The 16,088-nt window shown below is 41.3% G+C and overlaps 1 protein-coding gene across 2 annotated transcripts in view; it reads left to right on the plus strand.

Annotated features, from left to right (window-relative positions):
* Positions 1-16,088, plus strand: part of FANCM (FA complementation group M) — a 152,731-nt gene that overhangs the window by 14,339 nt on the left and 122,304 nt on the right. For both annotated transcript variants that reach the window (XM_045015213.1, XM_045015212.1), the window contains exons 2-4: positions 5,734-5,906; positions 8,102-8,179; positions 9,887-10,045. In XM_045015213.1, the coding sequence (XP_044871148.1) occupies positions 5,805-5,906; positions 8,102-8,179; positions 9,887-10,045 (339 nt within the window). In that variant the 5' untranslated portion in view covers positions 5,734-5,804. The remainder of the gene's footprint in view (positions 1-5,733; positions 5,907-8,101; positions 8,180-9,886; positions 10,046-16,088) is intronic.

The raw sequence follows: 16,088 nt of genomic DNA on the forward strand, positions 1-16,088 counted from the left end.
TGGTGGCAAGAGCTGCTGGTCCGTCACTGTGGTCCACTACGGCTGGCTTGACGTGGGAGTGGTGGATCCAGGATTTGCGTCCTTCCAGGAACACTGCAGTCTGGGTTGTTAAAAGAACCTGGTGGGGTCCAGTAAACCTCAGCTGGAGGGCGTCGCCACGAACGAACTTTTTGGCCCAGACGAAGTCCCCTGGTTGGAACGGGTGGATCTGTTCTTCCAGCGGCACGGTCTGGGAAAACTGTGAGGCTTTCCAAAGGGTACGGAGGCGAGCCTGTAGGGAGAGAAACTGGCACGCGGTCATATGATCCCCTCCCAATAGTGAAACATCAGCACGTGGTAGCGCCCCGCCTTTGAAAGGGGGGTGTCCATAGAGCAGTTCAAAGGGGGATAATCCCAATACACGGGTTGGGCGAGTGCGAAGGTGAAACAGGACCAAGGGAAGTACCTGAGGCCAGTTTAACCCTGTTTCCTGACAGTATTTAGCCAATGTAAGCTTAAGCTCCCTATTCATACGCTCAACTTTCCCGCTAGACTGGGGTTGGTAGGGTGTATGAAAGGAGTGTGAAATGCCCAGTCCTTGTTCTAAATGGCCAAGGACATTACCAGTAAAGTGGGGTCCGCGATCTGAATCAAGTATGAGAGGGATGCCAAAACGGGGTACAATGTCTCTAAGGAGGATCTTCGCCACTGTGGCAGCAGTACAATTAGCAGTAGGAAAAGCTTCGACCGATGAAGTCAGAGGGCAAACCAAAACAAGGAGGTGCTTTTTCCCAAAAGCCTTTGGCATATCTGCAAAGTCAATTTGAAGATGTTGAAATGGAGCAGCAGGTGGCGGTCTTCCACCCTTAATTTTGTTAAGAGGCGGAGCAGGTCCATTTCGCTGACATGTGCTGCATGCTTTCACTATTGACAGGCAGTAGGGTTGAATGCCTGGAGCATACCAAAAGCGAGCGATGGTGTCCACAAGGGCGTGTGTGCCGTAGTGACCCCCCTTATCATGGTGCCAGCGAACTGCCACGGGGTATGTGGAGCGAGGGAGGCAGGCTCGGCCATCCGGCATAAGCCAGGTCCCTTTGACCAGAGTGGCTCCGAGGCTCTCCCACGACTGTAGTTCAGCGGGTACTGGTACGGGGTAAAAGCATACTTGCTATCAGTAAAAATGGTAACGGTCTTACCAGCGGCCAACTGGCAAGCTCGGGCCAGGGCGTAGAGTTCGGCGGCTTGGGCTCCCCAGTTGCCTGGCAGTGAGGCGGCCTCTTGAATGTCCCATTCAGAGGTGACTGCATAACCGGTGAAACGCTTGCCATCAACATAGAAGGAGCTTCCGTCCGAGAAGAGGATGCAATCAGGGTTGTCCAGTGGCACGTCAAACAGGTTGTTCCTTATCTGTAAGATGCTATGAACTACTTCCACACAATCGTGCTGATCCTGGAGGACTGGCAGGTCAGGAAGCAAGGTAGCTGGATTAAGGGGCCCACACCTTTCAAAAATTAGGTTAGTGTCTTCTAGGAGTTCGGCCTCTAGCTGCTGCTGACGATGGGCCGAAAAGACTTGGGTCGTGCCCCTACGCAGAAGGGCTGACAAGGCATGAGAGGTCCAGACCGTGGTAAAATGACCCAGGGTCAGGCTCTTTGCCTTTGTGATCAGCAGGGCAGCTGCTGCCAGAGTCCGGGTGCAGGATGGGGTTCCCTGAGCGACAGGGTCGATCTGCTGGGAGTAAAAAGCAAGCGGGAAATGGTGGGGCCCGCTCAGCTGGGTAAGGACGCCACTAGCAATTCCGCCCCTCTCGTGGACAAAAAGGTGAAAGGGTTTGCTGTAATTGGGGGGGGCGGAGAGACATGGAGGAGGCCACACTGTCCTTGAGTAACTGAAAGGCTTGAATCGTGTCTGGGGACCACTGCAAAGGGTCAGGAGCAAGGTTAGCAGTGAGTCGGTGGAGCGGTTTGCTCAACTCCCCGCAGGACGGCAACCAAGGTCGACAGAAGCCAATTAATCCTAAGAAAGCTCGAAGTTGTTTGGCAGAGGGCAGTTTTGGATAGTCTTTATGCGGGCTGGGTCCATTTGTCTCCCCTCTGGGGTTAGCAGGAAGCCCAGATATCGGACCTTCTGTGAGACCCACTGAATCTTGTTAGGGTCTACCTTGTGGCCTCTGGTGTGTAGGTATAATAAAAGTGCCTTACCATCGATGCGGAGGGCGGCTTCTTCGCGGTTACCTAGTAGGATGTCATCTACGTATAGGACTAACGTGGATCCCTGCGGACTGGTGAAGCCTTCCAAGTCGTGGCGGAGGCATTGGCTGAAAATCGTGGGGCTGTCTCTGTAGCCTTGAGGAAGTCGTTGCCAGACATAACTTTGTCCCTCCCAGGTGAAGGTTGCACAGGAATGCTGAAAAAGGCTGATTTTAAGTCAATAACAGTGAACCACTCAGCATCCCAGGGGATTTGGCTGATGATAGTAGCTGGATCAGGAACTACTGCATGAAGAGGGACCACATACTGATTAATAACCCGTAGATCCTGTACAAAGCGCCAACGAATAGGGTCTCCGTCCTTTTTAGGAGGCTTTTTGACAGGCAGTATAGGGGTATTACAGGGAGTGCGCTGAGGGCGGACTAGCTTTTGTGCAATGAATCCCTCGACAATGGGGCGGATGCCTTCCCGGGCTTCCAGCGACAGGGGGTATTGGGGGACTGACGGGGGGGCTAAGGAGGGCTTCACTTGAATCCTTACTGGCTCTGCCGAAAGGAGCAGGCCAACATCAGTGTCAGAAATTCCCCAGAGGGTTGAAGGCAAGTCAGTGAGGTCAGGGGAGAGAGAGGGGGGGGTTTCCCAATTACCCTGAGTTAGGGCCGAATCTCCTAACACTGTCATTAATAATCCTACCCCTTCAGGAGTGCAGGTTAAAGTAGCCTCAAGCTTACAGAGTAAATCCCGGCCCATCAAAGGGATCGGACAAGCTGGGGAAAAAAGAAAACGGTGAGAAAAACATTTATCAGCATAAATAACATTTAGAGGCAAAGTGAGTCCCAGAGACTGTGGATTGCCTTCCACCCCAGTTGCAGTTTTAACCTCAGAGGATAGCCAGGGAGAGGGGGCATGATTTAAAAGAGAGAAAGTCGCTCCAGTATCAATGAGGAAACAGACAGGCAGTCCCTGGACTGAAAGGGTTAGATGAGGCTCTTTGCTGGGAGGGGAGAAAGTGAGGAAAGAGCCGGCTAAAGACATTAAGGAAATAAGACCATCACATTGTTTGCCTTCGCCCCCGGGGTACCGTCATTGAGAAGGCTGAGTTCGCTGCAGCTGTTGCTGTTGCCCGTAGTTGATCCAGGCCTGAGGAACGGGCTGGGCTGGTGGTGCAGGAGTGTATTCGTCCCTGGTGTAAGTATCTGCGGATGCGACCGGACCCTCTGGGCGTCCCCAGGGGCATTCACGTTTAAAGTGACTGGCTGGGGTTGCCAGGACCCTCTTCCCCGAGCACCCTGAAATCCCCTGCCACGGCCACGGCTTCTGCCTCGAATACCACCGCGAAAAGCTAAAGCCATTAACTTATATTCTTCCTTTTTCTCTTTCTTTTTACTACTTTCCCTTTTTTTTTTTTTCCATGCAAAACTCCTCCCGAGGTGTGCCCCTCCATTTCCTCCTTATCCCTCTGCAGAGATTCCAATCTGGAGTCCTGCAGATTCCCCTCTGCGCCCTGGAGAGAGTCCCCTTGCTGAGGAATAGGGGCAGGTGCAGTGGGGACCAACTGACAAGTTAAAACACGCCGTGGTTTACACCCTTCATTGAAATAACATGGAGGGGGTTCACTCTCGGAAGAATACCTGACTGCCATAATTTTTAAAGATTTCCACAGCTCTGCTGCTGTGTCCCAACAAAACCAGTAACATAACTGTCCCGGATGGTCTTTTTCGATCTGGCTCCTTACTCCTCTTAAGGCAGCCTGTTCGAAAGAGCCATACGAAGGCCACCTCATCTCCGGGTCGGCCAATACCGCGGTATACCCAGTCCAATTCCTTACACACAGTGTGTACAACTTCCTCCTAGACATTCCTGTCTGTACTGGGAGTTTCCCTTCATTCCATAACTTATTTACAATCCCCAGCGGACTCTCAAGAGGCACGCTAGTCCCTTGACCCATGGTGTCTGACAGGAGCCCTCCAACTGGCGTTTATCCTGCCGAGTTTGTGCGGAGTTGGTATAGGGCTCAGAAAACTGTCAGAGACCAGACAATAATTCGTTGATCAACGGGCTCACACCATCCTTAGCTTAAGAGCAAAGCTTCGGAGTAAGTGTGGCAAGTTTATTAGGGGTGAGCATCAATGTTTATACACAGAAGTAAACAAAGTGATTAACAGATCATAATGGTCATGCATAATCAATCAAGATTCTACAGGATAAAACAGGTTAAAATGTAAATTAGAAAAGACAAAGGAGGATATGACTACTTATTGGGAGGGGGGAGGTGTCAGGAGTAGTTCGCAGGTCAGAGCCTTGATTAAAAGTTTCAGACAGAGACATCAAGTCTGGATTAAGTTTAAACTCATGAAAAGTTCAGACTCAACACTACCACAGCTAGACTACTATTTATACCTGTGCTAGCTCGATGAGAGTGAACATGAGTATGTGTGTGAGACCTGGGAATCACACCCCTGGCATGTAGTGTAGATGTAACCTTGGAGTAATGCAGTCTGTTCCCTAGTCTCAAACTAATTTTCACTTTCCTCATTTCAAGCTGTCACTGATCTAAACTTAAGCTTGATCTATGGTACCTGTATCATAGCAGATTGTACTCTCCATGGAACCTTTGGGGCATCCTATTGTTTTAAGTGAAGTATTTCATACTGATTACAATAAACTTCAGCCTTGAGTCACTCAGCAGGTGAAATGCCAGTAAAACTGTTCAGACTTAAAAAGGCACGTTCCCCTGTTGAACATAAGAAAGTCCATACTGGGTTGGATCAGAGGTCCACCTAGCTCAGTATTCTATCTTCTGACAGTGGTCAATGCCAGGTGCCCCAGAGAGAATGAACAGAACAGGGAATCCCTGTCGCCCATTCCCAGCTTCTGGCAAACAGAGGCTAGGGACACCATCCCTGTCCATCCTGGCTAATAGCCATCGATGGACCTATCCTCTATGAACTTATCTAGTTCCTTTTTGAACCCTCTTATAATCTTGGCCTTCAGAACATCCTCTGGCAAGGAGTTCCACAGGTTGACTGTGCATTGTGTGAAAAAATACTTTTTTTTGTTGTTTTAAATCTGCTGCCTATTAATTTCATTTGGTGACCCCTAGTTCTTGTGTTTTGAGAAGGAGTTGATAATACTTCCTTATTTACTTTCTCCACACCAGTCATGATTTTATAGACCTCTATCGTATCCCCCCTTACTCGTCTCTTTCCAAGCTGAAATGTCCCAGTCTTACTAATCTCCTCTCATATGGCAGCCGTTCCATACCCTTAATCATTTTTGTTGCCCTTTTCTGAACCTTTTCCAATTCCAATATATCTGTTTTGAAATGGGACGACCATGGATTTATATAGAGGCAATATGATATTTTCTGTCTTATTATCTGTCCCTTTCTTAATGGTTCCCAACATTCTGTTCACTTTTTTGACTGCCGCTGCACATCGAATGGATGTTTTCAGACAACTATCCACAATGACTCCAAGATTTCTCTCTTGAGTGGTAACTAATTTAAATCTGTAATAGTGGTGTTTTTTTTTCTTCCCTTCAGGGGGTACCCAGGTTCACAATCGGAAGGAAATCTGGCACAATAAGAGGGTCTTTTTTCTTACTCCTCAAGTAATGGTAAATGATCTTTCTCGTGGAACCTGTCCTGCTGCAGAAATAAAATGTCTGGTTATTGATGAAGCCCACAAAGCTCTTGGAAACTACGCCTACTGCCAGGTAATGGTAGACTGAACTGCACAATCTTTTGAGTCATTCTTTGTGCAATCATGGATAATTTAAGCACAAATGTATTACAGTAGGCAGATTGCTCTGCAGTTTTTTAAACTGAGGATTTTGGTAAGAAATTAACAAAGACAAAACATTATTTTATAGCTTACAATACTTTGATACAAGTCGTGGATAAATTGCATGCAACAAGAGTACACAAGATGCTGAGCATTCTAACTGTATTATGAAATCTTAAGTAGATGGGGAGATAAGAATTTTGTATGGTTAGGTATAGAACTACTTTTTCTGTTCATAAATTAATTTTAAACCCTAGATTGTAAGAAATTAAAAATGCATTTGTAGGGAGGGGCTGTTTCTACAGGGCATGGGCATGTTTATGAGCACATAATCTACTGCAGTCTGTGTGGCATATATTGGCAAAGAATTAAAAATTTAAACAGGAGACCCCAGTGGCAGGAATCTTAGCGATTGCAAAATAAACCACATTTCTGAAAAACAAACAAACAAAAAAACAACACCACTTTATTTGAATTGAACTAAATTTTGAGTCCAGTATGACCCACTGTTGTCCATTCAGTTGAGGTCTTGTCTCATGCAGTGAAAAATGCTTTGAAGTATCTTGGTTAAATCCCTCTCTATCAATACTTTGTTTTAAAGTTATGAAGCAAGTCATGTATTGAGCAATTTGCAGTGAACTGATGTGGCACTAAGATGCTTTCCTATTAGATCTTTGCATAGAAAAGCTGACGAGCTGCAGACTTGTGTAATATGGCACATAAAGGAAAATGTTGAGGCTTCCATTTTTATTAGAATTAAAGCAGAGAACAGACTTGTTCACCATAGCTGCACCTCCTCCTTCCTGCTAGCCCTCCCCAATTTCAAACACTTTAGTAACTTGTTTTCATTTTGTAATAATGTAAATGTACAGGTTGTGTTGCTTTCTGAGCATCTGACAAAGGCTGAAATACTTTTTTTATTCTATTAGTCTAAAGAAAATTTTTTTTTAAACCATTGTGATCATTTACCTGTGTTGTGTGTGAGCTTACTTAATGCAGAGTAGAGGTTCCCAGCTTCCTTTGTTAGTCACCTTTGCTGTGGCATTGGTATATAAAATGCTTCTCTAATGCTTTTTTCCTTGTCTTATCTTGCTATCCTTGGGCATGGCTACCATCCCTTTTTAATGTGTATATTTAATTCCCTTGTCCTCTTCTATCTGTTGACTTTTATTTTCTGTATTTTTTGAAATTTCTATTTAATATTTGTAGCATTTTTCTGTGCCCTTCCAATGGTTCACATACTTTTCCCCACTCAGCAGAAGACTGCCTATTGGTCACAGTATATCTAAGTGTGTTAGATGCTTGTGTTGCCAGGCTGCTGCTTGATCCTGCAGCCCTGTGTATTAATTGTGTATTTGACTTTGAGCTGATCTGGGTGAAGAACGGGAATATAGATGGCTTCAAAGGAGCAGCCTGCCAGTTTCCCAGTTGCCATAAAAACACATTCGGAATGAGAGGCAGATGGTGCATGTGGTTTTATGCAGCTCTTGCCCCCTAGTCCAGCTCTTTGTCATGCCATTTTCTTCATAATTTCAGATTAGTTTTGCACTCAGGTTGCAAATGCTAGCTTTCAGAGTGCCCCTCCAGATTTCCTTTTTTGGCAGCTCATTTGGCTAATATGCTGGAAATCCACTTGCTGAATCCAGTAATAATCCTTTCAATGCTCACCCAAGTAGTTCTAGTACAGGAGTAGTCAATAGTCAAACAGCGGACCAAATCCAGACTGCCAGATGCTTTTCAGCGGATCCCGCAATCTTTTTATTTACTTATTTTTTTAAATTATTTTCTCTTGAGTCTGGACGTTGACTATACCTTGACTAATACATTTGACCTTGACCCTCCTTCCCCCCCCCCCCAAAAAAAAAAAAAGAAAAGAAAAGAAAAACTACCCCTATTCTACTATGCGGAGTTGGCTCTTAAAGCTAGTGCACATAATCTAAAGTTTTTTGGGGTGGGGTGGGCAGGAATTGACAATCATTTATTGTTGGATTCTGTTTCTAGGCTAGATACTAACTTTGAGAATACTTTTCTGAACATTTAAATTTTAATTTTTCACATATGTAAACCATTGAGAGTAAGAGCTTTTCCGCTTTAAGGGTATTAATGTAACTCTTGTGTTTTTTTCAGGTTGTGAAGGAACTGAGCAAATACACAAACCAATTTAGAATCTTGGCTCTAAGTGCCACACCAGGCAGTGACACAAAGGTGAGTCGAGTACTGCATTAGTGGACTGAGAATTAGAGTGGCTTCAATGTTTCCTACATTTATCCCTTCATTATATCTTGTCTGAAATTAGATTGTAAACTCTCCAGAGCAAAGACCCTAGGTTCTTTGTACAGTGAAGTGCCTAGTATATTTTTGTGTGCTAAAAAATAATACATGATAAACTTGCAGTTGCTTGTACTGATTGAAAAGAATGTGTGCTCAAAGTAAAATAGTTTTTACTCTATCCAGCACAATGTGTCTGGACAATTAAGGCTGGAATTTTCAGAGTTTAAGGCAATTGGGCACCTTACTCTTTAAAATAAAAGTAAAGTGCTTTCCTTATATGAAGTTTCCCAAATTATTTCTACTTAAAAATTAAGTACTGAACATGAAAATAATGTATTTAGGAAATAAGTTTGATACTATTCAGGTTTTTTTTTCCCCCTCTATCCTGTATACACTGTATCTGGAAATGCAAGAAAGTTTCTCCATGCTGTCTGCTGACGGTTAGTTCATTTTGGGATTTAATAGAAACAAAGCAATCTGGCTTAGGTTGACAGTGCTTCACTAACCCCATTGCAAGTAGGCATAGCATCCCACAGTTAATAACACTTAGTGTTATTGATACACTATCCTGTACATGGGGACATTATAAAAAAACACCATAATAGGAGAAATTTCCACATGCGGTCTACAATGCTTCCTACTTTGATTGTGTTGGCACTTCCCATTTTATGAATATTAGCTTTCTGATAGAAATCTTTGATTAAAATACTTCAGATAAATTGCTTATTTGATCCAAGAAAAAGAAATTAACTGAGACTCATGGCAGTGCTTACCTAAGGCTTGGTATTGTAATGGCAGTTTTCATCTGTAGTGAAGCTCATTTGAGCAAAATGCTATTATCCTTTTGCTTACACCTTTTCCTCTGGATCTCCTTTCCACATTAGCATGCTTTCTATGCTGACCTCTTTGCATCCATAGTGTTTCATCCTTTTTTTTTTCCCCCTCACCCACCTTCTTACACAGAGCCCCCCAGAAGAGTGATCATCACATGAGTGTTGGTCTCTTGGCAGCAGCAGTTTGCTGATTAGAATTGCATGATCCCAGTCAGGCACAAATGGCTTCTGCAGCAGTGTTAATGTTGCTGTACAGTACTAGTCTGAATATGTTATGCTACCTTCTCCCAAATAATATCAGAGGAAAGAAGGAACTCCCAAACTCACATTTATAATGTCACAAATTATCTCTCTCATATTAATGCACTTGTATGTACTGGACTACTGGCCTGATAAGGTAGAGCAAGGGAGAGTTATGGCAGCTAATACAGACATAGTTTTTATAGCAAAACTTTTAACAAATGGTGCTAGAATAGTTCTAACTCAAGTATTTTTTCTTATTGCTATTTTAATGATTATTTTACTTGCTATATATATGATGTGATAGGGCATTTTCCTGACTACATTGTTTTGTCTTATGTTTAAAATGGCTGAAATGATAAATCAGGGCCCCTAGTTGTAGTGGAGACTGCTGAAAAATGAATTGCTGTCTGCAGATCCCTCAATACAGGTAATGTTTCTTTGCTATTTCAAATAGTTTTACAGGCCCTGTGTTGATAACTTTCACGTATCTTTGATTTACAGCAGTGAGATGACATTAAGAAACATACACTCTGTAAAACACTCTTTTCCTGTGACTTCTTCATAGGCTATACAGGAAGTTATTTCCAACCTATTGATATCGCAGATAGAGCTGTGTTCTGAAGATTCCCCAGATATTCAGCCTTACTCTCACGAGCGACAAGTTGAAAAATTTGTTGTTCCACTTGGTAAAGAACTAGCAGAAATTCAGAATGCTTACATCAGGGTGAGTTACTCTTTTTTTTTTTTTTACTATTAAAGAGCTCATGTCACTATAGAAATAGTAATCCATGTCGTTAATGCCTCTAAATACTAAGACAAGTACTCTGTTAAGCTAACTTACATTATTTATGCAGTTGGCTTTTTGCTTATATTTAGCTCAGATAGTAAAACAGAATGGCCAATTTCACTTTTGTTACTACTGTATCACTTAATGCTTCTGATTCACTTGCTTCAAGTTTTTGTTTGGCTTCACAACGGCATGAGGTAATGTTTAATTTTAATCTTTGATTAAAATAAAAAAAAATCTAGTTATATGGTGTCTTACTCCATTAAGAAACTTGCAAAACCTACATTTGAGCCTAAACTAAATTGACAGCTTATTTTAAGTGGGTTGGTGTAAGAGTATTAACATGATGGGTACAATTCTCAAGCTATCCATTTCATTGCTATACTTGCACAAAAGTTATTCCTATACTATGAGTATTGAATCAAATGCTTGTCTTTCTTCCTGTAAAAATGTAACTTTTGATTTAGCTGCTTTGTAAGTGTACTACTAAATAGATTTTTCTTCTTTAAAAAGTATTGTCTAGCAAAAAATTATTGCACACTGTATGGTTGAGGAGCTGACTGAGGTGGTATTCTTCACCGATGAGTAATCTGTTCAAATACAATCCAGGTTAGCAATGGACAGAAGTGGCTGCCAACTGATGGCTGTTCAGTGGCCTGTCTGTTCTCAGTCAGGTTCTATTAGACAGATGTCTGCATCACAAAAGTAATCATTTATAATTGGTGTCTTGTTGGACTTCTTTAATAAGAAAAACAAAAGTAGTAGTATTGTCGTGTTTTATACAGAAGTTTTATCTTTGTGAAGAAAAGTTATATAGAAAATAATAGTTCTTACAGAATGAGCAAATAAGCAATCTGCTAGCTATGAATTTCAGATTCCTTAACTTAAAAACGGAGGCTCTTTCAAGAAATCATCAGGTATTTATTAATGGATGGGGCTTATACATGTTCAAAGTTGCTAGATTTAGTAACATGTTTTCTCCAAATGTTGTTGTTTTTTTGTTTTTGTTTTTTTTAAGTGGTCATCCACCGTGTTGTTGAAGGGGTAGTTTGCTTTCCATGTTAATGATAAGTTTTGTTAGGGTCTGTGTGAAGAGTCCTATTAAGTGTCTGAAGAACATTTTCTTATTTGTACAACTTTAGATTTAGGACAGAGCTTTTAACTTGGAGCTATTTTCAGATCTTTAATCTTAGAGATTATCTCCATGAGACAGTCAAACTGATTTAATTAAATTAAGTTTTAAACCTGTGCAAACCTTAACTCATTTTGGCTTAAACATAGCTTATTTTGGTTTAATTTAAATCCATTTAGAGCAGATTAAAGCTAAACTGAAACAGGTGTCCACCATAAATTTGTATCAGTTTAAACCAGTGTAGTTTCTATGTGTAGACCAAACTTTATTTTCTGTAATGGGTGCCAGTATGCTTTCAGTCATGTGTTAATTTACTTTTTGGATTTGGCACTGAGAACTTGAGGTTTTTATTGTTTTGATTTGGAATGCAAGATGTCTTTTGTACCTACACTAAGCATAGTTGCAGTGAAGGAGGTAGGAGAGTGAAAGGGTACTGCACCAGTTTTCTTCAGCATTCTACTTGTAGAATACATAGGCAGGCTAAGTGCCTCAGATGGCACAGGAGACTGGCTCAGGTTACTCCAATATCCTTTCAGGGATATAGTATGCACTCTCCTTGCACTTGTGCATCACTTGTTTCAAAAGAGGATGGAGCCATGACCCTGCTGGCCCTCAAGGTGTCTCTCGCACTGGCACTTAGCCTTCCTGGGCCCTTGCACTCCCTGAGGACAGGTTTGTGGTTTCCCTGATCGGTGTACAAGAGGAAGGGCTCCTTCCGTCCTCCTCCAGGGCCAGTCACTATCGCAGCATTTTCAAGTATACACGGTGATGGGGCAAGGGAGGGAAAACATTTTAATGTGCACACATGACACTCTTTATTAAATGCCGTGTGTGTGTGTGTGTGTGTGTGTGTGTGTGTGTGGTTTTTTTTTTAACAATTAATTCTAAAACATCCTATGTTGTTTATTCTCACTGTTGGATCTTTGGCCTCCCGTGGGAATCATGGGAAACTCACTCTTAAGATTTTGTGACCCTCTGCAGCTATTGTTATTAAAGACTTGTATTATAATAGTACTGAGATTCCCAACTAACATCAGGGCATCTCTGTGCTAGGCACTTTTCAAACACATAGTAGGAGACCTTCCCCACACTGAAGAGCATACTGCAGCTGGAGATGCAATTCCTATTTTGGATAGACGTTTGCACGCTAGCTTTGATTGTGCTAACATGCTAAAAATAGCAGTATAGCTGCAGTGGTGCAAGTGGCAGCATGGGCTAGCTGCCAGTGTGTGTGCCTAGGGTCTTGGTTGGGATTGTACTTAAGTGGCTAGACTGTGCTGCCTCCCACACCACTGCAACTATTTTTAGCAAGTTAGCTTAGTCAAAGCTAGCATATCCACATCTACCCTAGCTGGGAATTACACCTCTAGCTGCACGGTAGGTGTACCCTCAAATAGCAGTTCCAGGCTGACAGCTTCTAGGTAGCAAAGTCATAAGACTACTTGTACATATACCTCTACTCCAATATAACACTAATTCGGATATAATGCAGTAAAACAGCTCTCCGGGGAGAGGGGGGGGCGCAGGGCTGTGCGCTCCAGCGGATCAAAGCAAGTTCGATATAACGCGGTTTCATCTATAACGCGGTAAGATTTTTTGACTCCCAAGGACAGCGTTATATCGGGGTAGAGGTGTACTAGTTCCATATTTTCAAGCTGGGCAAGGAGTGTGTGGCTTGTTATTAGAAAGCTAGTTTAAAAAGCCTTTTGGTTTTTAATCTTTACCAATTTACACCTTAGACTAACTGGTCCTTGTAGATGTAGAATTATACCTTTTATGATTTTGCTGTTTCATTGCTAGCTATGCTTTGGATTCAAGGTGATCTGCAAAGGTGCACAACTAGATTCTGAAGTAGAACAGAGTTCTGAAAAGATTTTTTTGAAAAGTCAGCTTGTTTTATGTCTGTTTCTGACTATGCCGCTAAGAAACTAGTAGGATGACATCACAGCAACAAGGAAATAAAATCTGATTGACACTGTTTAATGCTTTTTAACAATTCTTGTCCTTCAAATAGTTTGGAGAAAAGTCTGAACTCCACATTTCAATTAAGAGCTCCCAACAAGTTCTCAGCAAAACCTTGCAAGGCCAGAGTAGACATATATGGGTTAAATAAAATTTCTCAGCATCTGTAAGCATAGATTAGATGTCCAGGTTTTAAAAAAAAAATACTGGTATATGCGTGCTAATCATATAATGTGCTTGAAAAGTTAGACCAATGTGCACCATGCACAATAAAATCTGAAGCTTTATTTATGACAATCTGTAACATTAAACAAGACACAAGTTTCAGAGAAAATGAAGGACAGCGTAAAACAAGCTACAGCAGTAATGCAACAAAGCTGGAAAAATCCCACTGTAGTTCTGTAGTTAAACAGTTATTTTTGTAAAAGTAAATAAGCAAGGCCCTGAGTTTCACAGTAACTGGATTAAACTTCTTAGGCACTAATACTGGTTTGAAAAGTACAAAGTAGACAGGGCAACAATGTTTCAGTATTAAGGCGGAAATATTTAAACTGCCGGGGTATGATCAGAGGGGTACAGTTTTGTTAGCTGCTTTTAACAATGTATTGTGTCCAAACTATTTAAACAGTTTGAGGAAGTACAGTAGAACCGCAGAGTTACAAACACCCGAGTTACGAACTGACCAGTCAACTACACACCTCATTTGGAACAGGAAGTACACAATCAGGCAGCAGCAGAGATTGTGGGAAGGAGAAGCAACTACATTACAGTTCTGTGTTAAACATAAACTACTTAAAAAAAAAAAAGGGGGGGGGAAGCATTTTTCTTCATAGTAAAGTTTCAAAGCTGTATTAAGTCAATGTTCAGTTGTAAACTTTTGATAGAACAATAGTAATGTTTGGTTCAGAGTTATGAACATTGCAGAGTAGCAAACAACCTCCATTCCTGAGGTGTTCGTAACTCTGAGATTCTACTGTATAGCAATAGGAACATCATAAAATGTCTACCCAGATAATGGGAAGCAGGTACCAGAGCATGACAAATGTGAATTTTCTGACTTGTTAAAAATGTATTCCCCAGCCTCCTCAAATGTTAGTATGTAAGAATAGCAAGATTTCAATAAGCTTAATCAATGTTCCTATAAAATATGCTTTTTTATAGATTTGAGTATAAATGAGGAAACTGTCTCCTAGCAGCTACTAGTGTATTGGTCATCTATAGAAATAATATAGTTTTCCATAGCCATACAGTGTACCTTCAAACTTGAAATTTAATTGGTGCTTCTAGCATCTTAAGCAATCTAACACAACTCATAATAAATACTAATGTTCTATATTAATCCATAGTTTTACAGAAAATGACACTGTACATTTTACTGCAGTTTTCAGGGTATTGAAGAACACACATTCAGATACCGTGTGAAGATTTTTCTGTAGCTTATACATTAACAGGAATGTTTTTATGTGACCTTTCTTGACACCCACAAAAGTAGTTAAATAGTTCTGTAACTGAACTGAAAACTGCATAACAACTGAGACTTGTTTGAGGTTTTATTTGCTGTGTAGATTAAATACAAACTGATGCTTTCAGACTATAGGCATTAATTGTTTCCCATAGTTTTATGAAGTTTGAATTGCCAAAAACAACATGTTTTGATAATATTACTATTGAGTAATCAAAATGCAAAAGTTTTCAGTGTCTGCCAGGAAATCTTGGTTAAGCTATTTCTCCCCTTTCCTGTATTTCCCACGTATGTGAATTGGTTGGACAGAAACTGAAATCTAACTAAAAGCAGCAAACAAGTGGGTATTCACCCACGAAAGCTCATGCTCCAAAACGTCTGTTAGTCTATAAGGTGCCACAAGACTCTTTGCTGCTTTTACAGATCCAGACTAACACGGCTACCCCTCTGATACTTGAAATCTAACTGCATCTTTGGATCCTGTAATGAAACTCATAGATCTGTATAAGCTATATATTTACACTTAATATAACTTAAGATATCTTTGAGACACTGGGGAAAAGCTTATAATATGTAGCTATTTAAAGGAAAGCTGGTGTGAAATATTCTAATCAGTAAATAACTGTAAATCACTAAATGGGAAACTGCCGGTTTTACAACTGGATGCAAAGTAAGACTGAATCTCTCTAAAAGCTGCTAGCAGTACCCAGGAAAAATTCACGGAGTTATAGGACTTGAGACAGGTAGCTTCCCCATTCCCTTTTCTTACTATTCATTCTCTTTCCTCACCTCTGCTCCCGCTTCTTTCTTTTTCTCCTTTCTCTCCCTGTGTTCCCTAGGTATCTCTTGTAGGGAGCCGCCACAAGATGGCAATTTGATCATACATTTGAGCAGATCTGCCATTAACATTTCATTGAGTCAAGGCAATTTTTGTGAGGAAAAATTCAGGCAAACCAGTACACTTGTAATTTTCATGGTATTCTTTAAATATTTGGGTGAAAGGAGGGGTTAGCTTTTACAGTTGTGAAATCAACCAAAATGTTTTAATATAATAAAACATATTTTGGAAAAACAGTTAAGATATTGAAAAGCAAAGTTTCAAAGTATATTGTTTCAGCCCTAGTCTGTCAAATTAAGCTCTTTCTGGAAAGTATAATTCTGTAACATTCAGACATGTCCCACTGAGACATAAACTGTATTCACTGTGATTGGAGGTACTGAAACAAATGTCATCTAAAAACAACTACTTTGAAAATTCTTTTAATGTATCTAATAAATATTGTATACAGTTAACCACTGAACTTTTCCCGTGAATACACTTTTTCAGTTGTAATGTGATGAACTTCTTACTGGGTTTCAGAATAAGTCTGTGTGCTAGCTATCATAGCAATGTAGAGCTGGAAGGGCCTTTGGTAGGTCATCAA

This window comes from Mauremys mutica, chromosome 4, assembly GCF_020497125.1.
Source record: "Mauremys mutica isolate MM-2020 ecotype Southern chromosome 4, ASM2049712v1, whole genome shotgun sequence".
Classification (NCBI taxonomy): domain Eukaryota; kingdom Metazoa; phylum Chordata; order Testudines; family Geoemydidae; genus Mauremys; species Mauremys mutica.